The following is a 27,195-nucleotide window of genomic DNA, read 5'->3' as shown; positions in this document are numbered from 1 at the left end:
TTCTCCGTCCCCTGCTGTAGGTTGGCGGACCCCGTGGCCCCCGACAACACCCCCCCAGACCCACCCCCTCCTCCGGCTCGCGTCCCTCCGCGGCCCTTCCGGGTGGGAACTGCGCCGCGGGGCCGGGGCCCCGGGAGGCGTGCGCCCCGCGCCGCCCGAGGTGCGGGCGAGCGAGCCTGAGAGGGCGGGGGCCGGGCGGGCGCGCGCGAGGCGGCGCGCGGGGGCGGGGGGAGCGGCCGGGACACGTGTGGCGGCGGCGGGGGGGACTCGGCGCCCGGGGCTTTAAGAAGGTGTGGAGGGGGGCGGGCGCTTTCCCAGGCCTGGCCGAGGGGCGTCGCGCAGAGGCGGCGGCGGCGGCGGCGCACGGAGGCGGCGGACGACGCGCTCTCGGCGCCCGCAGTCCAGGTCCCGCTCTCCCGCGGCCCAAAGAAACTTTGCGAGCCGCGGTCTCCCCCGGAACTTGCCGGAGGGGCTCCGCTCCGGAGCCCGCTCTGCTCCCGTCCGCCGCCTTCTCGCCTTCCCTCCGCGTGGCTCCTCCGTCCCGGCGCCTCCCAAAGCCTCCCAAACTGAATGAGCGAGCGGCGCTCGGGGCGCGCGGCGGCGGCGGCGGCGGCATGGAGCGCAGTTGCTGGGCCCCGCGGACTTTCCTCCTGGCGCTGTTGCTGGGGGCGACGCTGAGGGCGCGCGCGGCGGTGGGCTATTACCCCCGCTTCTCGCCCTTCTTTTTCCTGTGCACCCACCACGGGGAGCTGGAAGGGGATGGGGAGCAGGGCGAGGTGCTCATTTCCCTGCACATTGCAGGCAACCCCACCTACTACGTACCGGGACAAGAATACCATGGTAGGTACCACAGCAGCTCTGCGCTCGCCGCCCGGCCCGGTGCGCCCGCGAGCGCAGCTTTTTATCCCTTTCCTTCTTCCAAGGGGCCATTTAAACGAGAGCCAAGAGAGCCCTTCCCTCAACATTGCGCTCTGTGGAGGGACAGAGAACAAAGTTAGTGAGGATCGAGTCGCGAGTTGGGATTTATTCGCCACACAGCACACACCCCCCTCACTCATCTCCTGGTAATGAGCCGGTTCTTGTGGGAAACGCCTGAGAATTGGGGGTTGGCGTCTTTCCCCGCTCACTCCTCGTCCTTGCCGCTGACACGTTTAGTGGATCCGCGCGTCTTGTTTCCCTAACCCTGTGCTCGGATTCCAGACCTTTGTCCTGCTCCCGGTTCCCCCCTGAAGGGTAGCCGGGTGGCGTTGGGGCTGGCGCCGGGCTCTGCGGACGGGCTGGTGACAGATTGACGCGCCCCGGTCCCCGGCCGCCCCGCGCCGTCGCCTGCCCGCTGCAAAGTTCCCGCTGCTCGCCAGCCAGGGGTCCCCCATTTCATCCAGTGTCAAACGGCCCTCCTGAAATGGAGCGGTTGCTTCCAGCTCTCTCTGTGCTTTATAAAGTGTCCCTTAAAATGTCCGTAATAGATGGGTTTTTAAAAAATTCCTCTTACTTAACGTGCTGCTTGTTTTTAAAGTGATCTCTGTGTTGTTTATTGATGACTTTGTCTTTTATCTGCACAGCTTTAATATCCAGGTAAGGGCTTGAAGCCCCTTATAATTTAAAGGTATCTTTTCTTTAAAAAGGATCATTATGGAGTCCTTCATCAAAATTAAACGTTGCTAAGGAAGTAAAATATAGCTCCGAGAAATAGAATTTTATATGGTGCATGTATTTTGACTGTTTCAAGCTAGTAAATCGAGTATGTGGGGGAAATAAGGTATTACCTATTTTCTGTTATTTCCTCTGGCACTTCTGAATATTTCACTGCCATGGTGCTTCTAAGGTGTGACAGGCACTATTTGATTAGAATTTCAAGGCAAAAATACTTATACCCAACCAAATAGAAACTATTGCCTAGTCATCTATTATAGTTTCCATGTCTTGTGGGCTAACAATTATTGACATAGCAGGAGATAATCCACCCAGCAGATGGCTTTTCAGATAACATGCGTGTAAAAATGATCAGAGTCCTTAAGTTTTCTATTTTTTGAAAAACATCTTCATGTCTGCTCTAAAATGTTTTACGTAAATAAATCCTTTCCCGAGGTTTAGAAGAGTGCTTTTACAACTTTCTTATGGCATGGTGGCAGCCTTGTCTGTAAAGCAGGAGTCTAATTCGGTGGAATTTTAGACTTTGAAAAATTAATTGTCAGTAACTAGTCCATTCTTTAGTAAAGTGTTTCTGTCACTCCCTTCCCAAGAACGTTCTGGTGTTTTTTCTGAGGTCCCGAGAATCCTTAAGTCAAAAGACCAGCCAGTTTGATGGCAACCAAGACCTAACCCAAAGACTGATTGATTGAGCCTGTCACTTGGTATGACCCTTAGCAAGGGTGCTTGCCTGTCATTAGTTCTAAGTGAGAGTGGTCGGTAAGTGAACCAAAGCTGGGCTAAAAGGTGTGATTGTCAGGTTGTGATGGAAGACCATGTGATAATACAAAGCCTTGTTATTGGGTTTTTTTTTTCCTTCCGTTTTCCACATCCTTTGTAAGGTGCTAGCATAGAAAACTTAAAAATACTAAAATATGACATGGCCTTTGCTTTTGCTATAAAGCTAGCAAATATAAGTCAGCCAAAGACTGACCATAATCACGTACCTGAGTCTGAAAAAGAATGAATGATATGGAATAAGAAAAAAGTGTAATACTTCAAGTTGGACATTGTGGGGGAAGCCTCAATTTCTATCTCTTTTCTGCCATCAGAAAAGGTAGAGAAATTTTATTATGTAACTTCAAGAAGGTCAAATTATTACAAACTTTGAGAACTGTTCATGTCATATTTTAAATTCCCGTTACCTGTTTTATCAAATATTTAGATTTTGAAACTGCCTGCTTGAAACAGGCCTTCAGTAAGAGTTTTTCCCTGTAAAATGTTCTACAGGTTGAAGAATTGTTTGAAAATGAAATGATGCTTGTGTGTGTCTCTTTTTCTTTTAAACTTTTAGAAATTAATGTTAAAATTAATTATATAGCATCTTTAGGAATTGAACTGATAATAGAAAAACTTAATCTAATATACATTTCTGGTCGGCTCATTTTATATGAGACCAAAATAGAAGGTCATTCAGCCAAAATTTTTTAAAGCTCAGAAATCTGTAAAATATTAACTTGAGATTTTATTTTTAACCTTCTCAATCTTTAAAGGTAGCAATTATGTCAGGACAAATCAGTCTTATCTGTGATTTACATTAAACTCATCGTTTAGAGGAATGATGTTTGGGTACAGCTGATGGTTGTCACTTTCTTACCTAAGAGAATGCATTGAGATAGAAGTGGTATGTATAAGGGCCCCTAACACAGAACATTACTGAAGATCAGACTATGTCAGCTGCCCCCTGGGACTTGTGCTGTGTGACAGAGCTCAGAATGTGAAATGGAGAGGCAAATGTCAGTCTAGTATAAAAGTGGTTCAAAATTACGGGTCTCTGTATGTGTCACCTTTATTTAAAGATTTTATTGAAAATCTTTTGGGGGCACCTGGGTGACTCAGTTGGTTAAGCATCTGCCTTCGGCTCAGGTTATGATCCTGGAGTCCTAGGATGGAGCCCCGGAGTCAGGGTCCCTGCTCAGTGGGGAGTCTGCTTCTCCCTCTCCCTCTCCACCTCCCACCCCTCACCCCCCGCCCACGCTCAAGCACTGTCTCTCTTCTCTCAAATAAGTAAATAAAATCTTAAAAAGAAAATCTTTTCAAAAACAAAAATATAATACTACAGAATTTGAAGCTTGCATGTCTAACAGAGTTGTCATATATAATATACATATATAATACTATCTATGTATTTGCAGTTTTGGCAACTCCATAAACAGTACATGGTTACTTCTACTAGTTTTCATCTCTTAATTAAAGGGTGTCACTCGGTACCTCTGTTTTCATCTTCTTATATCATTCATTCACTCATTCATTCATTCATTTATTAGTGAGGGAGAGAGTTGGGGGGAGGGAGAGAGAGAACCTTAAGCAGGCTCCATGCCCAGGACGGAGCCCGACGCAGGGCTCTATCTCAAAACCCTGAGATCATGACTTGAGCCAAAATCAAGAGTTGGATGCTTAGCTGACTGAGTGCTCCATCTTCTTACATCTTTTAAATTTTGTTGTCTGTGACTTTCTTGAGATGGCACCATTAGTCACAGTGAACTATGGTGTCCTTGCATGAGTATACCACATTGCAGAAACTCAGCAAAAAGAGGTCTTACATACATTGTGTTGAATAGAAAGGTCTCAGGATCAGAACCTTTTTTTTTTTTTTTTTTTTTAGGATTTACTGTTTTTGCATGAGTCCCAAAATATGGTCAATTTCCACAACATGATTTCCAGGACCAACCCTGAATTTTTTTGTAGAAGTTTGCAAATAATGGGAAGATAGGAAACGGAAACCTAGCTGATCTAGCCAGGTGGCCATTTCTCTTTCCCAGCTACACCTGGCGATTCACTGCTCCTTCTCCTAGGGACCAGGGCAGTATTGTGAAACATGCAAAGGTCGAGTTGATGTCTGCACCTTTCCCTTCCCAAGATAATCCCTGTTTCTCCCCTTTACCCTCAGGTACTACCTATCCTTTTTTGTTTACAGCCTCCTCCCCCCAACTGATTTGTAGAGTGTGACTCATCAATATTAAATTCTCCCACAGTCTTAATTATAATGGTAGAAAGATGTTTTTCCTTTTTTTGTTTAGAAGAATTTTAAGCATCACCGAGCAGGCAGACAATACATTTTGAGGTAGAAAGACTTTTTAGAAACCTTGAAATCATGGAATAAGAACCTGCCTACTCACAAGATTGGCTTTACTCAGTCACCATCAGAGAGGAGAGGTCAGACATTAGAAAAAGCATCCGTGAGAGCCAAGCATAGGTAAATGAGTCTGTGGAAAGTGCCTGAGCTTGGATAAGACAATTTATCTGAATCCAGAAATAGACTAGACTCCCTATTATTAAGGGGGCGTAAGGTGCGGGAAGTAGTCCCTTGTAGTGAAAAAATGTTCCAGAATATTTGATTGAGGGGAAAAAATTCTGTCTTAAGCAGAACTGAATTAGTGATATGGTATAATACTTTAAAAGGGGGATTGTATTGTATTTTGTAAATGCAGTAGCACTGTTGGTGGTTCTTGCATGCTATGTTTCCATCCCTTTATTTATTTAAATGGGGATTTATTTATTTAACCACATAAAATGTTATGGGGTGATTGGGGAAATAAATTCCCGCTGCTAAAACTGAGCATTTACCTAAAAAAAGATATAATTGGAAAAAGAGCATTTTGTTGTAACAGTTGCCAATATTACTATTATAAATACGTGTGTTCTGGAATCAACATGTTGCTATTTAAAAATCACTGTTCAAAGGCGGTGCGATGTAATGACTTTTCAAATATAGGAATGATATATGTCAGACGTAATTTTTGGTAATATACTCCAAATAAAATTCCTTTCAAAGGAGTGATATTATCATTTGAATTAAAGTAATCTCATGTTGCTAAGGTAACTATTGTTTGATCAGGTGTGTGGTTATTTGTCCTTTACCTGTCTCGGATTCCAGAATCAGCACATTTAAACTCTTAGGATCATTTGTCAAATGCAATTTATAAGTGAACTGCAGTGGTGTCCTACTCGTATGTGACTGTGAAAATTGACCATTTTAAAGCATTTTGCTCTAACAGTTATATATTTCATCTCATTCTCTACAATTTATTTCAAATATGTTTTACTGATGTGGTTCAGATTGGTTCTTAAATCATATAAATCTTGCTTTAATATATATTCCCCATGTGAGGTTCAATTCCAACCATAAATTTAAAAAAATCAGGTCTCAGGCTCATAATTGAAAACATCTCATTTAGGCAGATATTCTTACTTCATTCACTATACTACATTACTAGAAATTATTTGATTAGAGTATTTCCCTCCAGTTTTTATGAATATTTTAAACTATTATTTTCGTTAAAAATGCTAAATAATAAAATAAAGTTGCATATTGTAACCATGTATTTTTGACAGAACTACCTTATTCCCATATTGTTTTTCTTTTCACCTTTAAAAAGTAGGCATTGTAACAAGATTTTAAAGTCCACACTATTGACTTTGAAATTTTTTCATAAATTAGGGGTGCCTTGGTGGCTCAGTCAGTAGAGCGCCTGATTCATGATCTCAGGTCTTAAAAAAAAAAAGAAATTTCTTCATAAATTAGTTCATTCAAAGGAATAGATCTGAAAGCCGTCTTTGATTTATTTTCTGTCTCTCTCTGGAATTGATCAACTTTATAGAATGACCTGGGAACCCTACATTATCAATTATTTAGAATGTGTTGCATATTAAGCCATAATTGTTCTTTTGATTATTTCAAATGGCACTTACTATGTCTTTAATGTTAACAGATGGTTGCTGATGCATTGAACCCTTAGTATTTCAAATAGCCTTTACATCTGAAAAGCATAAAAAGAGTAACCAGCACTTTTTGAACATTGGCATTTAAAAAATTGTATATATTCTCACGTAAGATATAAAGTTCTTAAGATTTTTTTAAGTTCTTAATGTAATATAGAAATAGCAAAAATAGATGGCCCTACACTCTGTCAGGAAGAGAAGGAAGGTGGAATGCATTCTGTTAGAATAGCTGGTTCACTATGAACAAAAGAAATGATTTAGGCTTTGTCTGAGTAATGACATAACACAGATAAAAAGAGAAATTCATTTATGTAAATATTTTGGTTTCAAGAAACATTTGGATGATTAATCCACCCCACCGATTTTAGATCATCTATTAAATAACCAAACTGTATAATTTCATTCTTACCGTGCTTAAGCAAAACAGTATTAAAAACACATTTTCAGAAATTGGAATTGAGTTTTCCAAATATGAAGATTTCATAATGACTGTCCAGACACAGGAATGGTGTATTTAAAAAAAAAAAAGATTCTTGGCTGTCAGGTAATTCCCCATGAGGTGAGCTTACTTTGGTTTCGGTTGTATAGCTCAGAGAGTAATTTTCCCCGGGATATCTGCCATGCCCATCTCATCGAAGGCAAGAGAGCCTCTAAAGGATTGAATGCCGTGCCTATGGGTTAACCAATTATTTCTAAGATGTGCTTTGCTAAAACTATACCTATTTTTTCCTTCTTTATTCAATCCCATGTAGGAACCAATATAGCAACAGATGTAGGGATGTGCGGAAGGATCAGTACAAATGTACAGATGTCGATGTGTTCACTCAAAAAACAAAGTGAAGGTAATTAGGTAGCTTTTGGATGCCACAAAGAAGTAGTCATAGGAACTCTGATGTTCCAAAGTAAAAGCTGAAACCCAGCTTATCTTTTGATACTAAATCATCTTTCCCTAGAGAAATAAAACTTTATTTGGAAACCAGAATAAATTAAATTTTATTGATTCAAGGAGTCTTTGCAACTAGTGAAGAACTCATGAGTGATTGCCATTGATGTATGCGGGTGCTCACATACCGAGTGACACATGGACGCATGACCATGGTTGACCAGCCCGCGCCACACTCGCCGCAGAATCGACTTTCTCTGCCTTTCCTGCTCAGCCTGCTCTTCTTCCATCTGTCTCTCACGTGCTGTCACCCTTGGTCCCTTTCTTCCTCCTCCTAAATTTTCTCATTGTCTTTCCTCCTCTTCTCCCTTCCACTGTGTCACAGGTCCTTGCTCTCCCTCTCCTCTTCCTTCCCTTTTCCTGCTTTACAGCTCGCTTCTCTTGTTCTTTCTGTTCTTTCTCTTTTTCCTTCTTCCCTTCAGATTTTCTGTCACCATCTCTATTTTTCTCTCCCTTGACTGTAACATGAAAAATATCAGTAGATTTATAACAATTATTGTACTCATTGGATATTTGCAATCAAAGAAGTAGATGAGTAGGCTTTTGTATTATTCTCTTAAAAACTTAGTGTTATGTTTCTGTGACATGCACTTGCCCTTTTAAAAAATTATGGGTTCTGGGGCACCTGGGTGGCTCAGTCGTTAAGCGTCTGCCTTCGGCTCGGGTCATGATCTCGGGGTCCTGGGATCGAGCCCCGCATCGGGCTCCTTGCTCAGCAGGAGGCCTGCTTCTCCCTCTCCCACTCCCCCTGCTTGTGTTCCCTCTCTCGCTGTGTCTCTCTCTGTCAAATAAATAAATAAAAAAAATCTTTAAAAAATTATGGGTTCATTATTCCTCAAAATCGGGCCCTTCTTCCTACACTGTAAAATCTCTCAGAAGAACTTGCAAGCCTGTAGGTGTTTAATTCTGAGTCGGCCACTTTCCCCATTGTCACTTAATTTGGTCAAACTACAGATTCTGAAGTTTGTACATAGAAGCATAGATGTACACATTGGCGGGAGTTACAGAAATTGGAAAACTGTGTACTAAATTAGCTTGAATCTGAAAGACAGCTCAACCTGGAGACGTCTGAATGCTTGAGTGCAAAGAATCTCCTCTAGTAAACTGATGAAGGACTTTCTCTCTCAACCCCTCTGTCACCTCAAGTCGTCGTCTTCACTTGGTGGTCTGTACCAAGGCTCATAACTGCAGTTGCCCAGTTTTGAAATAGTGATGCCAACTTTTCTGGTTGCTGGCACTTAACAGGTCAAAAGGGGGGTGGGGGCCTTGGTATAAAGCAAACACTAGATTGGAGATGTGTTGCTCTGGGGTGAGTACTGTAGTCTTTCTTGAGCGAGATCTGTTTTATCGTTTTGTGCCATTGTCTATTCCAGCTCAGAACTTCAAAGATGCCTTGGCTGAGAGTTGAGAGTTATTTCACTAAAAAGGGCAGTCCTGGGAGGCAGAGGCATGTATGAGTGGCAAGAGTTCAACCTTTGGCAGCAGAGAGACCGTGTATATATCCTTTCTCTGCCACTTATTAGTTGTGTGCCTTCAGCAAGTTACATCTCCTCTGTAAGTCTCAGTTTTCTGATTCTAACGTAGAAATAATAATATTCATATTTCAGGGTTGCAATCATCAAATGAGGCCATGCTTGTAAAGCACCTCACACACAATAGGTGCTTTTTAGATAGTAGCTATTATCATCTGGTAGGATCCAACATTAGGACCCAACATTAGATAAGGATATTTGAAGCGCTGTATATATAGCTAGGAGCCATTTACCCATGCATGCCCATTTTGTGCCTTGTCAATATGTGGCATATTTCCAGAGAAATTTCGAATTTAGTTATTGAGCAGAGTCATAAAAATTTTAAAAAATCAACTCCTCATCCAATATGTATGATCAGAAAGTGCTGCCCAGCCGAAATACGTATATGACTTGCCTAGAATTAAGAGTTTTAGTATGGTTCTAGTCCAACCAAAACTTTTATTAACTTAGCCCATTCCTAACTCAAGCCTTCCTATTCCTAAATTGAGTATTTTTCTTTATTTGATGGTCATAATAACCACCAAATGTTGTGTATTTAAGTGTAGTCTGGGAAAGATGCCAAGATAAGTAAATATTGACATCAGTTTAATATAGTTTGTCAAATCCTATAATATATATATGTCTACAACCCATGTGAAATAATTTTAAAATACAAAACGATTTCAGCCAAACCAGAACTGAGAGTGATTGATTTTGATAATGAACCCAGAGTTCACCAGGTCCTCAGGGACTAATTGAGGAAACTTAGATCCACAAGTGGTTTGGTGGTGAAGTGGAAGGTCGGTTCATTTACAATAAAAAAATGTACTTGTCAGGATAAAGGCCTCAGCTGTCCACTGCATTCTGTCCACTGGAGCAAAGATTTTATGGGTAGGCAAGTGACTATTAGCAGGTGGTTTGGAAGCATGGAGTTATGATCACAATGGCAGATTCCCGCATCTAGGAAAGCTTCTGTAGCCAACTCAGGTCAGGCGGGCTGGTTGACCTCTTCTTCCCTAGACAGTAGTGGAGGAAGATTGTCCTGTTCCTAGACTCCAGAATGCCTCATTATGTCACACATATTGCTTGTTGTCTACCTAGTCATTACTGAAACTCCCTTTCTTACTGATTTTGTTGAGAATAGCTATGTGTCCAGTTAAAAATACTCAACTCCAAGGCTCCCTTGCAATATAATTTAATAAGATGAATTAGGAAGTCTACTGAGTGGGATCTTTAGAAAGGTTATTGACAAAATTGGTAAGGATGATTTTTAGAGAGACCCCAGAGATACTTGGGTTTTGCCCTACTCTTACCCATTTCTTCTAGCCACGGTGTGGTACAACCATCTTGTGACCTTGAGGATGATGGTCACATGCTAAAAGTGGACCCGGAATTTAGGAGGAGACTTGATCTTTATTTTTTTTTTAAAGATTTTATTTATTTATTTAATTGACAGAGAGAGACACAGTGTGAGAGGGAACACAAACGGGGGAGTGTGAGAGGGAGAAGCAGGCTTCCCGCGGAGCAGGGAGCCCGATACGGGGCTCGATCCCAGGACCCTGGGACCATGCCTGAGCCGAAGGCAGTCGCTTAACCAACTGAGCCACCCAGGTGCCCTGAGACTTGATCTTTATTTTTTATTTTTTACTTTTTATTTTTAGAGAGAGAGTGCGTGCACACATGCCGTAGCCGGGAGAGGTGGAGGAAGAGGGAGAGAGAATCTTAAGAAGCTCCACACCAGCACCCAGTGTGGAGCCCAAGATGGGGCTCGATCTCACAACCCTGAGATCATGACCTGAGCCAAAGTCAAGAATCGGATGCTTAACCGACTGAGCCACCCAGGCACCCCAAGAAGGGGCCTTTGTCTTTATTTGTACCTTTGACTAGCTGTACCAGCCCTGGAATGCCTATTCTGCATTTCTTGTATCTTAAGAAAAATTAGTCAGGTTCCTATTATGTGCAGGTGAATATAGTCCTAATTATTCTAAATGCCCAGATGACCCAGTTTACATTCTCTTTTAGGTCTGTCACAATTCTTGTATCAAGTTCTGAATTGTTCTGGTCCTCCCACAGAATTGCTTTTGGCCACTTTGATGGAACTAGGATGTTTCCTAAGACAGTTTGATATTTTAGTTTTTTTAATTTTTAAGATTTTATATATTTATTTGTCAGAGAGAGAGAGAGAGAGAGCACAAGCAGGGGGAACGGCAGGCAGAGGGAGAAGCAGGCTCCCTGCTGAGCAAGGAGCCCGAGGTAGGACTCGATCCTAGGACCCTGGGATCATGACCTGAGCTGAAGGCAGACGCTTAACCGACTGAGCCACCCAGGCGTCCTTGATAATGCATTTTAAAAATATCCCTCAAGGTGTGCTACTTCCACAGGTAGCAAAAATAGTGCATTTTATATTAACTTTTTAGTAATGCTTTGAGAAAGTAACCTGTCCCTGACCTTCAGTTTCTGAAGTTTCTTATAACTGACAATTTATGCTAGTTTCCTTCACCAAACTGTTTCCTGACAGTCCTTGCTCTCCAAAATGCAGCATCACCATATATAAATCCTGTTGACATTTAAAATACCTAGATGTGTGACATGGTTGTGAATGTGAGCTCTGCCCCAACCTTAACCTCGCTTGTTATGTCTGGCTCAGCCTCTAGGACCAAATCCAACATTGTCATTTCTCTTGCTTGCTGCATATTGACAGAGGAAACAGGCATTCCAGTCTTACCTTTAGGAACATGTCATCTTTTCATGTAGGCCACCTTTGTTATGAATGTTGAAATATCCTATGATCATAGTTCCAGTTCTTTTCTTACTTCCTTTTCTCACATAAACACTTCCTGCATTCTCATACTGAAAAAAAAAAAAAAAAAAAAAAAAAAGTTGTATGTCTAGTGTTTGTGATGGAGGAATATACAGAAATTAGTGGGCTTTAGTCTCTTAGAAAAAGTGGGTTCACATTCCCATTGCAAGTACTGATACTATCAAAAAATAAAAAAGGCAACTCAAGGGCTTAGAAATAAATTAATAGCAATATTAATAACAAACTCTAAAGTAGAATTTAGTGTGTGCTAGGCACTGATCTAAAATTTACATATATTAATCATGTAATTTTCACGTCAACTTTGTGAGGTAGGTACTATTATCCTCCTTTTATGGATATAGAAACTGAGTCCCAGAGATGTTAAGTCTTTTGCCCAAGGCAGGAGTTCTCAGTCTGTCTTGCTTTGAAATCCATGCTTCTAGCTGGTATGCATTTATCTGTAGAAATGACACTTCTTTCAGGATAGGGATAAGAAGAAGAAATAATAAAAGACATATTAAGAAAGAGAAAACAAAGAACAGTAAAAGCCAATTTTGTTACTTAAAATAAAGATTGCAAACTTAAACCAGAAAGGTGATATCCATGCCAAACAAAGTCAGAATTTCAGTCCTAAATATTCATTGTCTAAGACATTATCTTCCAGATAAAGCAGAAAGCAAAGATAACCATTTAGTATACTGTTGACCTGAAAGAGTTAATATGTCTTCAAAGTGTGACAACAGATAAAAATATAAAAAAGTGATTTGCAGATTTTGTTCACATTTTTAAGCTTTTGATGAATAATTTCTATTAAGATTTTTAAGTAAACAGCAAGTTTGTTCTCTAATAGAAGTTTGTTCACTAATAGAATTTAAGTAGAACCAGAATAGAAGAGGAACACAAGGGGAGAATTTTAAACTGAGGCATTTCAGAAGATTTTCACTGAAGTTCATGTATTTGTAATATATTTCTTCCTTCAGGAAATTCCTTTATGTGTTCTCAGTTGGCAAGTACAGCCTGTGAAATTGAGGGATGTGGCACACTGTTGAGTCCTGATGACATCGCAGAGCTCTCTGCAGCGTCTAACCTGCTCACTAGCCGCAGGTCTGCTCCCACGGGGTTACTGACGCCAATGACATAATGTTTGTTTTGCACTTGGCTTTGTAGGGTTCTTTTTCATACATGGATCTGATCTTGAAAAACCACTTTCTGTTGAGCTCATTTGAATAAGAAAAAAAGAGCAACTGCCAACGATCCTCTTCTGCCCTTGCCTTCAAATCATTCACCTCCTGCCCCAGAGGGCAGCCTTAGGCTTGTGGCAGCCGGGCGAGTGTGACACATGAGGGATTGCAAGGGCGTCGGTGTCGAGTGTCAAGAAGCAGGGGCTGCCCTTGCCTCATACTTACATCCGTAATGCAAATATTTCCTGATTTGTCACCACCATAGTTTATCTCAGTTTGCCTTCAGATCTAACTGAGGTCCACTGACCCCTGGTGGAAAGCAAACCGGAGGGTGGAGGACAGATTCGCTGGAGAGCTTCCTGTTTAGAACCCACCGAGGTTCTCAGAGGTCCTGACAGGAGGCCCGTGCTTTTCCTAAGAAATAAAAATTGGCCTCATTGGACTTTTTTTTTTTTTTAATTTTTATTTATTTATTTGACAGAGAGAGACACAGCGAGAGAGGGAACACAAGCACGGGGAGTGGGAGAGGGAGAAGCAGGCTTCCTGCGGAGCAGGGAGCCCGATGCGGGGCTCGATCCCAGGACCCTGGGATCATGACCTGAGCCGAAGGCAGACGCTTAACGACTGAGCCACCCAGGTGCCCTGGCCTCATTGGACTTTAACGGAAGGACAGTGGCTTTTATAATGATATTACCCGAAAAATGTACAGAAGGTCTACATCTAGATGTTTTCCTTTTCTCAGGTGGGACAAACGAGATTGTTTCTCCTTTTGGCCTTCCCTGGGGAGTTGTGTCAAGTTGCAGCTCTTCTGGGCAAGTCTGAGGACCTCAGGTGTGGGGTAGGACGCCCTAAGACCGCTTTCCCTGGTGATCTGCCCTCATGCAGGCATTAAACCTTTTAGAATATTTCTCTCAAACACAAGTGGCTTATGTCAGCCTTGTAATAGAAACTGTGAGGCAGACACTTCAATTTCAAATAAATTGTGAAATATTTTAGACATATAGAAAGCTACAATCAATGAAAATTCAAAATTGGTATCACTAATGAGTACCCAAGGGATACCTATCTATATTCATTGAAGTAAAATGTAAATGCTCTGGAGATCAAGCTCTTCACAATTATTAAAATAATACCCACTGGCTTGACCTGAATTGCTGAATGATTTTTGCTTGTTTAAACAAGTTTGTCCTGTCCCCACTATACCAGTTGTTCCCAAGCATGAAAACCAGGGAAGCCCTGCAGAATAGGAAAAGAAGAGGACATCTTGCATGAAGCATATGCTTGGTTGCCATCCTGATGAAACAGCCATTAAAAAAAAAAAAAATCCACTACTTTGATTCAAGACCAATAAATGTTTCCAGTGAGTAAAAAGAATGTTTCTCCTTAGAAATGTTTGTCAGTGAAAGAGACATTTATAATCAGAATTTAAGAATACTTACTAGGATATTACCAACTAAAAAATTTCTTAAGCTTTTATTTTGCCAATGTAAAAATGGCCCTCAAACCTTCATTTTTACTTATGTTGGAAAATGGACCTGACTTGAAAATTGATGAGTCTTATTAACTACCACAGAGTTTGGAGACTGGTGGGTATACCGGGGTACTCTGGTTTCTAGCCACAGAAACCGGCTCTGGATAACTTGGGCTAAAGGAATTTATTAATAGAAGGTGGGTTTATGGGGCTCCTGGGTGGCTCAGTCTGTTAAGTGTCTGCTTTTGGCTCAGGTCCTGATCCCAGGGTCCTGGGGTCGAGTCCCGCAAGTCCAACGTCAGGCTCCCTGCTCAGCGGGGAGCCTGCTTCTCCCTCTCCCCTTGCTCCTCCCCCCGCTCATGTTCTCTCTCTCTCTGTCAAATAAATAAAATCTTAAAAAAAAAAAAAGGTGGGTTAACTTGAAGAATGGAAGGAAAACCCAAATGTTAGAAGTAATGATAGTATATCCAGGAGGAGGGAGTGGTCAATTGCTAAAGGAATTGAGGTGGTGAGGACCATGATTTTCTGGCTTTTCTGATTATTTCTGGCCTTTTTTTTTTTTTTTTTCTGATTTTGAGGCTTTTTTAGCCCCACAGTTAGGATGAATCCTCTTCAACCGCTCTCCTTTCTTGTGTCACTGAATTCTGATCCCTGGGACCACAAGTCTTACTGGCTTATCTGGGGTCTGGCCTTCGCTCTTGGATGGCTGTTGAGTGGGAGGGATATCTTTCCAAAGAAGAGGGAGTGGGTTTGGGTCAGGCAAAACAAAAGATAACTGCCACCGTCTTCAGTATATATCTTTAAGAATAAAAGATGTGGAATGACCTCTGAGGTAGTAAATGTGATGTTTATAACAGGGCCATGTGGAGAAGCAATGTTCTCTGGGGTGCTGTAGCATCCTTCATCAGATGTGAAGAATTTAGTGATTTTTGGAGGGGAGGGGGCAGATCTAGCCTAATAGTGATTTATCATGCTTTTGTAGCTTGGTGAACATGTCTAATTCTCTTCTGAAAGCTGCACAGTGCGGTACAGACTACCTATACTTGTACAAGAAGCCCAGCTTCTCTGGGGTGTGTGTTCTCCTCTTCAGTTCAAAGCCCCGGGGTCACCCCCAGTGACCTGCAAGGGAATATCAGAGGTAAATCAGTGAGTACATCCCTCTGCTTTCATGCATCAGTATAGACAGACCATCCCTGTGTTCACTAGGAAGATGTCAACGTACCTCTCTCAGTCCTCAGCTTGCCAGGACCTTTAAAGCATCACTTGTCATCACCCCCTTCTCCTTGATGCATTTATCATTTGGCCTCTGGGATTTCACCGTCTCCTAGTTTCTCCTTCCCTCCCTGGCTGCCCCTTCTCATCCTTTGTCATGTCTTCCTTTCCTCTCTGACTTTGTAGTACTGGGGTGCTCAGCTCTCTCCTTTCTGCCTTTTCTCTTTTTCATCTGCCCCATCTCCCTAAGGTTGCCATCCATCCTGATGTTTTGAGGGCCATCTACATGCTGGTGACTGCCACACAGCTCTCTGAACTGCTGTGTCTTACTCCCCATTCAGCATCTCCACGTGGATGTCTGTTGGCATCTCAAACTTAACGTACCCCTCATCCTGCCACCCACAAGGTAGCTCCTCCCTGAGTCTCCTCAACTTCATTATTGCCAACTGAGGACGTACAGTTATTCAGTCCCCAAACCTTCTTTCTCTGCCTCCCACCTCTGATCCATCCCTGAGTCCTGCTGGCTTTACTTTAAAACACACCCAGAAGCTGCCGTGGCCACCACCTCTCACTTGGATTACGGCAGGCTCCTAATCACCTGCCTGCTTCAGTGCTTGCTCACCTTCATTTTAGAACAGCAACCAGAGTGATCGCGCTCAAGCCAAGAGCGTGTCGTTCCTCTGCTCCATAACCTATGGCAACTGGTCCATTCCACCAAGTTGCCTGAACAGCTGTGGTCCACCTCCGTTTTCCCAGTGACCCGTCAGCTTAGCATTTTTACCAGCAAAGATGCCTAAATTTGAATGATAAATTCTATCATAATTCTGTCCATCCCTTTTGTTGCTCCCTATGTCCCTGTGAGGCCTTGGAGCACCTGGCTCTTCTGTTACGTTTCTGACTTCTTTGTTTCTGACTTCTTATCTTACTCTTCCACTGAAACCAACATTAAAGCCTCTTTTTTGTTCTTCAAACACATATGGGCTCACTCTCATCTCAGGACCTTTGAATTTGCTGTTTCTTTGTGCCGCTGTGGGCCCCCTCTCCCTGTACTCCATCTCCCCTGAACTGCGTTGTTTTTCTTCGTTGCTGCTCTTAACATCTAACATTTTATTCTTTACGTTGCTTGCTTGCTGTGCACCATCAGCATAATGCCTTTAAGCTCCGCCAGGGCAGGGACTTTTGTCCGTTTTGTTGGCTGCTTTATTGCCGGTGCCTAGAATAGTGCCTGGAGCATAGCAGGCATTTGGAATGTTTTGGTTTAATGGATCAATGAGCTAAAATAGCACTTGGGAACCCTGTCTAATCTCAGTTATAGTTAAAACTGTCTTATGAAAGTGGTAATTCTAAAATAAATAAGGCAATGAAGTGGATCATTTATGCAGAATTTGTGAGTATAATTCTAAATTTTGGCCTTTTGAATCCATGATAACAAAAATCTTTAAAAAAATCTGAGAACCATGTCTCTACTTTCCCAGCCTCCAAACTTACAAAATTCTCATGACTTTTGTGAGACCGTGCAATGCTATTTATAGTAGTCTTTTGGATTGGCTTTGCTTTAACTATATGTTAGCATATCCAAAAAAGTTCTCATAGCAATTAGTGACTGCAATTATTAATAGAAACTATAATAGACTTTAAGCTCTTATTCCCAGAAGCTCCTCTGTGCTGTACCATAAATAAATTTGAAGCAATTTTGATGAATGGGTAGCTAGTTTGTATTTAAATTTTCATCTGAATGGGAATAAATAATGGGAAGAACAGAGACCAAAATAGCTTGGCTCCGTGCTCAACAGATATGCAATAACCTTATAGAAAAAAAACACACAAAACCCTCAAATTTCTCAAAAGACTTAATCTTTTAAGAGAAATCTATTGGGGCAATGATGAATATATGAAGGGAACAGCAACTGAGAATTCTGGATCTTCATTAAAGTTCACTGACGGATACCCTGTAAGTTGAGAGATCAGAGGTTCCAAGCCTGTAGATGTCAACATGAATGTTTTCAGGTGTTGATAGTGAGAATTGCTCAAGTCTTATGGATAAGATTTAAGAAGAAATTGTCTCATAGTTTTGTTATGAAACATCAATGAGCTAGTACATATAAAGTGTAACACAATGCCTGGCACAGACAATAATGTTAAGTTATTAAGTATCTGATTTTTTTCCTCTGTGAGTAAGTAGATCTGTACTTACAATTAATTTTTTTCTCTTATTCTTTTAACATTATGTGATCATTATATTAACATTTTCCAAAAACAGAACTTTAATGGCTGCATAATCTTCTGTTCTATGCTTGTAGCATAATTTATAAATGTGTATGTTTGACATTTTTGTCAGAGTCATTTTGTTTTCAATGATACAAACACTATGATGAATATATTGCAGTTCTTCCAAATTTTGGCAAAATGCTTTCCCCCAAGTTGTGGCTTTATTTTTATTTTTTCACGAATTTTTATATGTAGATTATATTAATAAATTTATAAAAACAGATATATCTTTCTTTGGCTTTCTCATACTGCTTTTGTGCCTGGACAGTCTTTTCCTACATAGAGAGTAGGTAAATATTCACATAAACATTTTCCCTATTTTATTATATTTTAAGTAGTGGATTATAATAACTTGCATGCATCCTTAAGTGTGTTGATCTCATTTGCTTATGTTTCTTTTCATGTGGGGCAAGTGGCTCCCCTAGATCCACAGAGGCACTGTCTCCCACTACCTGTTTTGTCTTAGCTGCTATCAGAAACGCTCTTGAAAAAGCTGTTCCGTGCACCATATGGATTGAATTACTGCTACCGATTACAGTGGTTGAGTGCAAATGCCTGGTGCCTTTACTAAAGCCTTCGGGGGACCTTTGCTTCTTTTAACAGGGTCTATTTCACTCTCCTGCACAGAATTTTTGGGGGAATTCTAATAGTCTCAATTGTGAAACACCAAGGGAGCAGAGAAACTGCCGACATCATGAGTGTATGCTTTTGCTGATGGTACCTGTTTTGGGGTGCCAATCTTAAAGCATTTCTATCTAATCTTATAGAACATATATATTATACATTAGCAGTGTGTGAAGCATCTGCCTCTTTATCAGAGAAAAGATGGGTAAGCCAGAAAGTGAACATAAAAAAATGCAAACTGTCCAGGGTTCTCATTCTTTCCAGTTTAGCCCTCAAACTACTCCTGTTGCTCTCAGCTCTTACTGTGTCTTGTAAGCCTCTGTCTGACAGTGGTGCTGTCTCTTATCATGGCCTTTTCTCTTCCTAAATCTAGTGATATCAAACTTCAGGAATCCTGAATGGATGACCGCCCCCTCTGTTCCAAACAGAAGTCACGTGACGGATACCAGTCATTGTGACATGGCATCTGCCCATCCCTCACCTGTGTTTCTGCCTTATCAGGGCTTCTCAGTGCTGCACCTCTTTGCCCTGTAATTCTAAGAAATACTCAGTGGGGAAATTTTAAAACTTTAGTTGTGAGATCCAATGACATCTTTGATATTGTCCTCAGGACTGAGCCCTTCAGCTAATCTCCAAATCTGATCCCTTGTAAGCAGTCTGTGTTTTTATCCGCATATATGCGTGCATACACGAATGGGTTCAAACTATACCTGCCAGTCGGCGTTTTTCACTCAGCTCTGTGTTCTCAGTATCTTTACATGCCAATAAATGCAGAGCTGGTTATCTTCGTTTAGTGGCTGCATACTGTTACATTGTATGGGTACATAGAAATATACCTAATCCCCTCTACTCTTCATGTTTGGGATAATATAGACAACAATGCAAGAAATTTTTTTCATTTATGTTCATTATTCACTCACTGATGCCTAAATACTTTCACAGTATAAATAACTAGAACTGAAGTTTCGGGTTCAAAATTTATTAACAACATTAAGATATTGATACCTACTGCCAAATTTTCCTCCAAAAAGATTACATTAGTTTACATTTTGTTCAGCAGCCCATCCATACACTCACAGGAATGCTGGGTGATATAATTCTTTTTAGTCTTTGCCAAATGTACAGACTTGAAAAATAACATTTTATAATTATTTTTATTTCTTTCATTACTAGGGAGATCAAATACTGTTCTTATATCTCTATTAATTTGTGTGTGTGCATATATGAGTTATGTGTCAGATCATTTGCTCATTTTTCTGGTTTTTTTTTAAGATTTTATTAATTTGAGAGTAAGAGTGTGAGCAAGAGAGCACAAGTGGGGGGAGCAGCAGAGGGAGAGGGAGAAGCAGGCTCCCCACTGAGCAGGGAGCCCGATGCGGGGCTCGATCCCAGGACTCTGAGATTATGACCTGAGCCAAAGGCAGATATACTTAACTGACTGAGCCACCCAGGCACCCCTCATTTTTCTGTTTTAGGGTTCCTCTTTTTCATATTGAAGAAATCTTTGTTAATATTAGTAAATCCTTTGTGATATATGTTATGAGTATTTTCCCCCAGTTTGTCCTTTATCTTTTGATTTTTATGTAGTCAGACCTATCAGTTGTTTCCTTTATACAGAGTGAGGATGACACATTGTTTGGTAGTATGGTCTCTGGAATCAGACATGCCTGGATTCTTATCCTGGCTCTGCAATTTTTTTTTTTTTAACAGCTGATTCTAGTTATTTGTGGTAGTTATATTCTATAAAGTCTCCCCAAACACTGAACAAATACTAAACCATTGTTCCTGGAGGAAATATAGAGTTAAATTTCCATGAGCCTCTGGTCACATTTTCATCAACTGATTAATACACAACCTTGTTTTATGTGTGCTTCTATTTAAAGATACCTTGTTTAACATATATTGTTGATTCATTAGCATTGAACTCATGGCCTACAGCACTGTAACTCATGCAGGAATGTACTTTCTTCATAAGGCACATCATAGTCTTCTTATACTTAGGGACACTAGGTAGCACTTCAGTACTGTGGTTGGGGGCCATTTTATACAGTGAAATCACGAACAAAAAGCAGAAAAATGCCAAAGAAAGGGGGCACTAAATAGATCTTGAAAAGGATACTTGTTTACAATATAAGAGCAGAAATGGGAAGGCAGAGTGTTGCCTTGTTTGACCTCAGCTGGGAATGTGTGTGTCAGACGACTCAATTTTTTTGCTATTCTGTAGGGGTCCATGAATATGAAAGCACCTTGAGTCTTGATTTGGATTTGGGGGTTACACATACATTGTAGCAAGTAGGTGAATTAACAAGGGATTGTGAATCATGAGGACTGACTGTATACACTGGTAAGGCCTATTTTTTTCTGTGTAAAAAGAAAACTGACATTAAAATGATATGACAATAAATAAGATAATGTATGTTTAGCAGATAGTAAGCTAGTCAATGTTAGCTGCTATTGCTGTATGGTTTCTGCCTTCAGTATTATGCATATAAAAAGTTTCATGAACCCTCAGATTACAAAAATATTCTTATATTCTATCTCCTAGTACTTTAAAAATGTTTAGTTTTTGCACGAAACTCTCAAATTCATCCTAAGAAGAATTCATCTAACAAGAAGGGTACTGATCTAATTTTTTCCTGTATGTTCTGCCATTTTTCCCAGTACCATTTATTGAATAGAACATTTTTCTCCCACAAATTCTTAAGTATTCTTTATTATAAGTGATCTTTTAAATTACATCTTCTAATTGGCCATTTTTAATACATAGGAAAGATACTGGTATTTGTGTATTTTATATGTAGGTATCTTATGGAACTCCAAATATTTTTACAAATATTTTGGGGGGGTTGATTTTCCCCTATTTTTAGGAAGCATTTGTAAGGCATTTGAAAATGAATAGGGTGGGATGGAGGAAGAGGGCAGATTGTATACAAATGGAAAGGAGTCAAAACAACTTAATTTTACATCTTGCTGAATAAAGTTTATTTCCAACAGGACAGTAGGGCAAAAATAGTACACGGAAATTTGAGAACACTGGAATGAGAGGGGCTTCAAAACCCTAGCTTATTATTCTTATAGGCTTTTCTTTTGTGAGCGCAAATGCCTCCATTTTATGGATGGGAAAATCAGGATGGTAGGAATACTCAACAGATTAAGACAGCAAAAATGCCAGCATTAATTGAGCTCTCATTACTATGTGCAGGGCCCTTCTCTACACCCTTTGTGGAATTAACTTACTTATTCTTAGGAGAACTTCATGGGGGTAGGTACTAGTATTATTCCCACTTTACAGTTGGGATAATGGAGGTGCAGAGGGGTATGAAACCTACAAAATGTCAAACGGAATCAGTAATCTTCTTTCCCATTATTCTGAAATTTTAATTGAATTTGGTATGACTGGCTTTTTATATTTCCATAAAAGCATGACAATTCATATAAAATTCTTTTAAATGTTAAGAGATTTTACACTTAATTCTTCCCTGGACCTCTTGGGAGCAGGTCCTGCTGTCCACACTGCGGCAGCCCCAGCCCCAGCCCCAGCTCCAGCCTCAGCACTTGGCTGCAGCAGAATGTGGGCTGTTTTGTTTTGTTTTTAGGCAGCATGTAAAAATGTGACATCATTTAGCATTTTTGGTTGATCATTTCCATCTTTTTTCCCCCCCCCCCCATCTTTTCTAACTGGCTCTTAGTAGTCAAGTGCCTCTTATTTCTATTTGCACATGAATTACAGTAATAGTCTAGTGAAAAGAATCACTAGATGGTTAGATTTGAACAAGGAAGCAATAATATCCTTTGCCTTGTTGGATCTCCGAAGAGATTTAATTTCGTCTTCTTTACGTTTACTTACCTTTGTAAATTTTTTTCACATCTTAATTTCCCTTTTTTCTCTCTCCTCTCTTCTTTTCATTATATATTTAATTTTTACATTCTTAAAAAGATTTTCTTTATTAGCGCGAGAGAGCGCGCGCAGGAGCAGGGGGGAGGGGCAGAGGGAGAGAGAGAAGCAGGCTCCCCACTGAGCAGGGAGCCCTGATGTGGGACTTGATCCCAGGACCCTGGGATCATGACCTGAGCCGAAGGCCAATGCTTACCCGACTGAGCCACCCAGGGGTCCTGAAATAAAAACGTTTGTAAGAAGTTTGGAGTTTGTAAACAACTTCAAAATATATGTACTTGAAAATAAAACCAAATGGTAAGTGTAAATACCGAACAATAAATGATGTGACAGGACAGTGGCATGAGCCACATGAGCTATCAGACTTTAGACACGAGAGAAGCCCTTCTGATCCAGAGCAGTCGGAGATGGTCCAGAACAGGCTGTGAAGCTTAGAGTTCTGATAGAAGGAAAGAGGGGTAATGTTACGTTAGGCCTGAGGAGGGGCACAAGCAAAGTAGTAGTGTTGAGACTTGTAGGAAAGGTGTAGTGAGCACTAAGCATTCCTGCTGGGGGTGAGGAGTTATTTAAATGAAAGGCTAGATGTGGGGCTGATTTTGGCAAGTTCGGCTTGATGAGCCTTGCACATCAGACCGAGGCATTCCTTTGTCTCTGGGAGGCAGGGAGCCACTGAAAGTTTATGAGCTGGGTAGTTGTACCTTGAAAGCCTGTTTGGTTTTCTGGGAGTGTCCTGGACCTTGAGGGAAAAGAAGGCCTGTTTGATCTGAGGATAGCTGGTGGGTGTGCAGCTTTGGGGTTACCTGGGGAAGTGCAAAAAACTGCCTAGGTAAGCTGGTGTTTGGTGAGCCAGAAGGTGACAGAGGCCCTTCACGTCCATGGGAAGTGTTTCAGTTTCTTGTGGGGCTGTGTAAAGTGGCCTAAGATGGTGGAAGCCTGAGGAAGGGAGACCAGATGCTAGGCTCCTGGTGTTAATAGAAGGGGAGGCATCTAGCAGAGTGGAGAAGAGTGTGACTTAGTTGTTGGTCTGGATGTGTTACAGTCCTGTGGCTACCAATCCTAAGCTTCAGGATCCTCGTCTGCAAAATAACAGCACTCATCTCTCAGTAAGCTCATGCAAAGGGCCAAGCGCATTATCTGGCACAGAGTGAGCACTGAATATATATTAGTTGTTCTTGGGGTATTGGCAATGAGGAGGCTGGGAGAGGTTACAGGGAAGGAAGGATAAAGAGGCTTGATTAATTGGCCATAGGGGCAAACACAGAAGATAGAATCAGCAGGTCCCCCAACATCTGAGTTGAGGAAGAAATGGTGGAAAGAGTGGCATTTGAAAGGAGAAGTTTCAGAAAGAGGTGCAGATTCTTAGGTTGTAGATATTATTTTCCTTCAGGGGAAAGGTGTGAGTTACTCAAGGACAACCAGATTTTCCAAAATGGGCAGCTTGTGGTTCATTCAGTACCTATGTTAGGAAAATAAAGGAAGTTTTACAGCCTGGGTTCTGGTACATTTATCTCTAATCTGAGGCATTCATCTGTACATTGTAAAAAGAATCACAATGTATTCTTTTTTGTTTTTTAAATCCTTACTGTCATACGCTATGTACAAAATAAATAATTTTTCTTAATAAATTCTAAATCTGTTATTTTGATGTGGTAAACATAGATATAGGTAGGAATAATTCAAATGTCAGGAATAGGAAAAGAGCAAAGAATATTGATTTAGACCAAGTAAGTTCTTACTTTCGTTCGTGAAATTAAATAATTGTTTAAATAATTTAAAATTCTAATTTTTGGTGTAAAATAAATTTTCCTCCTAATATTGAATACTGTTCACCAAAGTGCTCTAGATTCTGTAGCTTTTTATGAAACAAAGGGCTCTGTGCTGGCAGGAAAGAGAAAGGGTCTAGGAGTTGGATTGATCCAGCCAGGTGAGTAGGGAAATATGTGAATAAAATGTGTTATCATTGCCATTAATGTGAAGATTAATTTTCTGTGCCCAAATGGATTATTTAGAATGGAGCCCTGGCCTGTAGGATACCAAGAGACCAAGAATCAAAATATGGGACAGAGTCCTTAAATTACATTAAAATGATGGTTTCATTATACTGTTTCTATTCAAAGACATGATTTTATGAGCATAACAGTATAATATTCAGTTTTATTTATTTACTTTGTCATTTAAAAAGGTCGTAATGTATTTGCTACCGAGTATAAATGAACGTGCTCAGGGCAACCATTTAATTCATGTGGACCAAGGCAATTCATTGATTTTAAATTCTGGGTTCTCTCAGCCCTTCTTGTGATAATATTAAGTTTTTACGTTAATGTACTTTGTGTTCAGTAGCCTATGAATATATCTATAAGCACCATTTTTAAAAAATCCCTATAATTTTGATAGAAAAATAGATGTCATAAAACAGTTTGAAAATTTTGGCCCCAGAGTCCATAAAAGAAATAAGAGTTCTCTGGCCAGGAGTTTCAGAAGTATAGTGTACTTACACAAAAATGTGTTTTTAATAACATTTCTATGTATAATAATACTTTACTTTTTTATAGTGCTTTGCAGTTTTCAATGTGGCTTCAAATAAATTATTTGTTCCTCACAATAAATCTGTGAGGTAGCATTATTATCCTTATTTTAGAGATGACAAAACCGAAGTGCAGAAGAGTGGGTAACTTGTCCAGAGTCTCATGACCTGTAGCTGGTGGGGCTGGTGTGCTCGCCCAAGTCTCCGGCTTCAAGTCCCTGGCTGTGTCCGCGCTCATTGTGGCCTTGCTCAGCATTACTATAAAACTCCCTTTATCCCCAACCCAAAGTTACTCCAACCACAACCCATGTGACTTGCCTGGGAATAGCAGTGGGCTTGTGCCCCCAAGGTTATTCTGATTTAAAAAAAAAAAAAAAAAAAAAAGGTAACGTCTATGAAAACTCCTAGCCTAGAGAACCCATGAACTTCATTAAGCCTTTGTTCACCTGTTTATACACTGGGGATTAAAATACTGGTTTTACTTATCTCAGAGGGTGACGAATCATTAGGTGAAATGTTTTGTAATCTGTAAAGTGATTCAACAATGTAGGGCATTGTTATTATTATGTAGTTTTAAGGTCTGTCTTGTGATTGCAATTGGTTATGGAGAAAAAGCTGGGGTGGGAAGAGAGCATAAAGCAAAGACAAGGGAAAGAGAAGGAGCAGAGAGACTGGCAATAAGAGGAAAGAGGCGGGGGAGGGGACAGGGAAATTGTCTTATTGTTCCCATCACTGGCTTACTTCCGCCTCCTGTTCCCAGGTTTCTGTCTCTAACCCACCTAACAGAGCTGGACTTTTTTTCAGCCTTACCTCACTGTCTTCACTGGTTTAGGGTACCATGTCCGTAGAAGGTCAAAATGAAATTTTATATTACTGCCAGTTTTACCTTATTTTCATAGGCACACTCAACACTTTTTTTTGTATCACCTGAAGTAATTATAATGGTTTAATATAAAAATTAAGTCATAAATTTTCACTCTCATTTACTTTTTTATTTTTTCTGGTTAGGTTATCATTTCAAAAGGTATTCTATGACTTTCACACTGTCTTAGTTGTCCTGCTGTGTTTTGGTAAAGACAGACCCATGAATTCATTAGTTCACCCATCTAATATATTATATATATTATTTCTATTATATTCACATACACATACATGCATACACACATGTACACACACACTTATGACTTCTGAATGGAATACCCTAAGAAACCTGCTTTAAAATGTCTTTTGGGAAGTGTCCTCTTCTCTCCTTTGTGTTCATGAGCATTCTGTATTATCCAGAGCTGAAATCTCCTATTGGTGAGGTGCCTCTGGACAGGGATTTTGTGGCAGACCACCTCTTTGTGGCAGAGAGCTATCAGGAGAAGCACATCACCCTTGCTGGTGGTTGGAAGGGCAAGCAAGGAGCATAAGGAACAAAGACAGGGAGGACAGCAGGGAGAGTGGGGATGTCAATATGGCAAGAGAAAGGGAAGAGTCTGGCAAGTTGTAAAGATGTGTGTGTGTGTGTGTGTGTGTGTGTGTGTGTGTGTGTGTTAAGAGGAATGTGTGGGAGGGGTCAGAGGATGAGGCTAATTATGAGGAGTGGAAGGAGCCAGTGTGTAGTTGAGTTCAGGTGAAGGACAGCAGTGAGCAGGGAAGAGGGTGAGGGTATGGTAAAGGGAGTGGGGAACTATGTTTGGTTGTAGATGTTTCGTTTGTTTGCTAAAGGATATTGCTTCCTATAACCAGCTGTGGGTAGCTGAATGTATTAGGGATTAAATAAAATAATCCAGAAATGAAAAAGGAAAGAAAAAGACAGAAAGAAATAAAAGAAGGAAGGAAGGAAGATCATTTTTCAGAAAGAAGAAAGAACTTTGGGAAAGTCTCCCCACCTAAACGTTTTAAAATAAGAACTAACTTTTATTCTGTGGTTGTGAGGTGAGGGACAGAAAGACCCATTCCAGTGGTGTTTGGGGCGCTCAGAATTTAGATGCTAATAATCCAAAAAATAGCTAATATTTACTTCATGCTTCTTATTTAGAGATACTTTATTAAGTACTTTATATACATTTTCTCGTTTAATTTCAACAACAACTCTTTTGAAATGCTGTTTATGCACATTTTATGCATGGAGAGATTGAGGCATGAAGAGAATTAAGTGACTTTCTAAAATCATAGAGTTAATAAGTGGCTGAGTAGAATTCAGGTCTAGGGGAATGATTTCTGGAGCTTGGACTTACAATCTTAAATTACTTTTGAAGCATTTGTCTCAAAGCAAAACCAACAACAAAAAAACAAAAACAACCGTCCACCATCCACAAAAAACAACTCAGAAAGTAGTTCAGCAGCACATTATGCTTATATTTGCCTTGC

At 40.6% G+C, this 27,195-nt stretch overlaps 1 protein-coding gene across 2 annotated transcripts in view; it reads left to right on the top strand.

Annotated features, from left to right (window-relative positions):
- The first annotated feature begins 330 nt into the window (after window positions 1–330).
- The window catches only part of RELN (reelin), a 496,941-nt gene continuing 470,076 nt past the window's right edge, over window positions 331–27,195 (top strand). For both annotated transcript variants that reach the window (XM_032402324.1, XM_032402325.1), the window contains exon 1: window positions 331–840. In XM_032402324.1, coding sequence (XP_032258215.1) covers window positions 615–840 — 226 coding nt within the window. In that variant the 5' untranslated portion in view covers window positions 331–614. The remainder of the gene's footprint in view (window positions 841–27,195) is intronic.

The sequence above is a fragment of the Phoca vitulina genome, unplaced genomic scaffold, assembly GCF_004348235.1.
Source record: "Phoca vitulina isolate PV1807 unplaced genomic scaffold, GSC_HSeal_1.0 scaffold4, whole genome shotgun sequence".
In the NCBI taxonomy this organism is placed as follows: Eukaryota; Metazoa; Chordata; class Mammalia; order Carnivora; family Phocidae; genus Phoca; species Phoca vitulina.
This window is presented reverse-complemented; position numbering and strand designations above follow the sequence as displayed.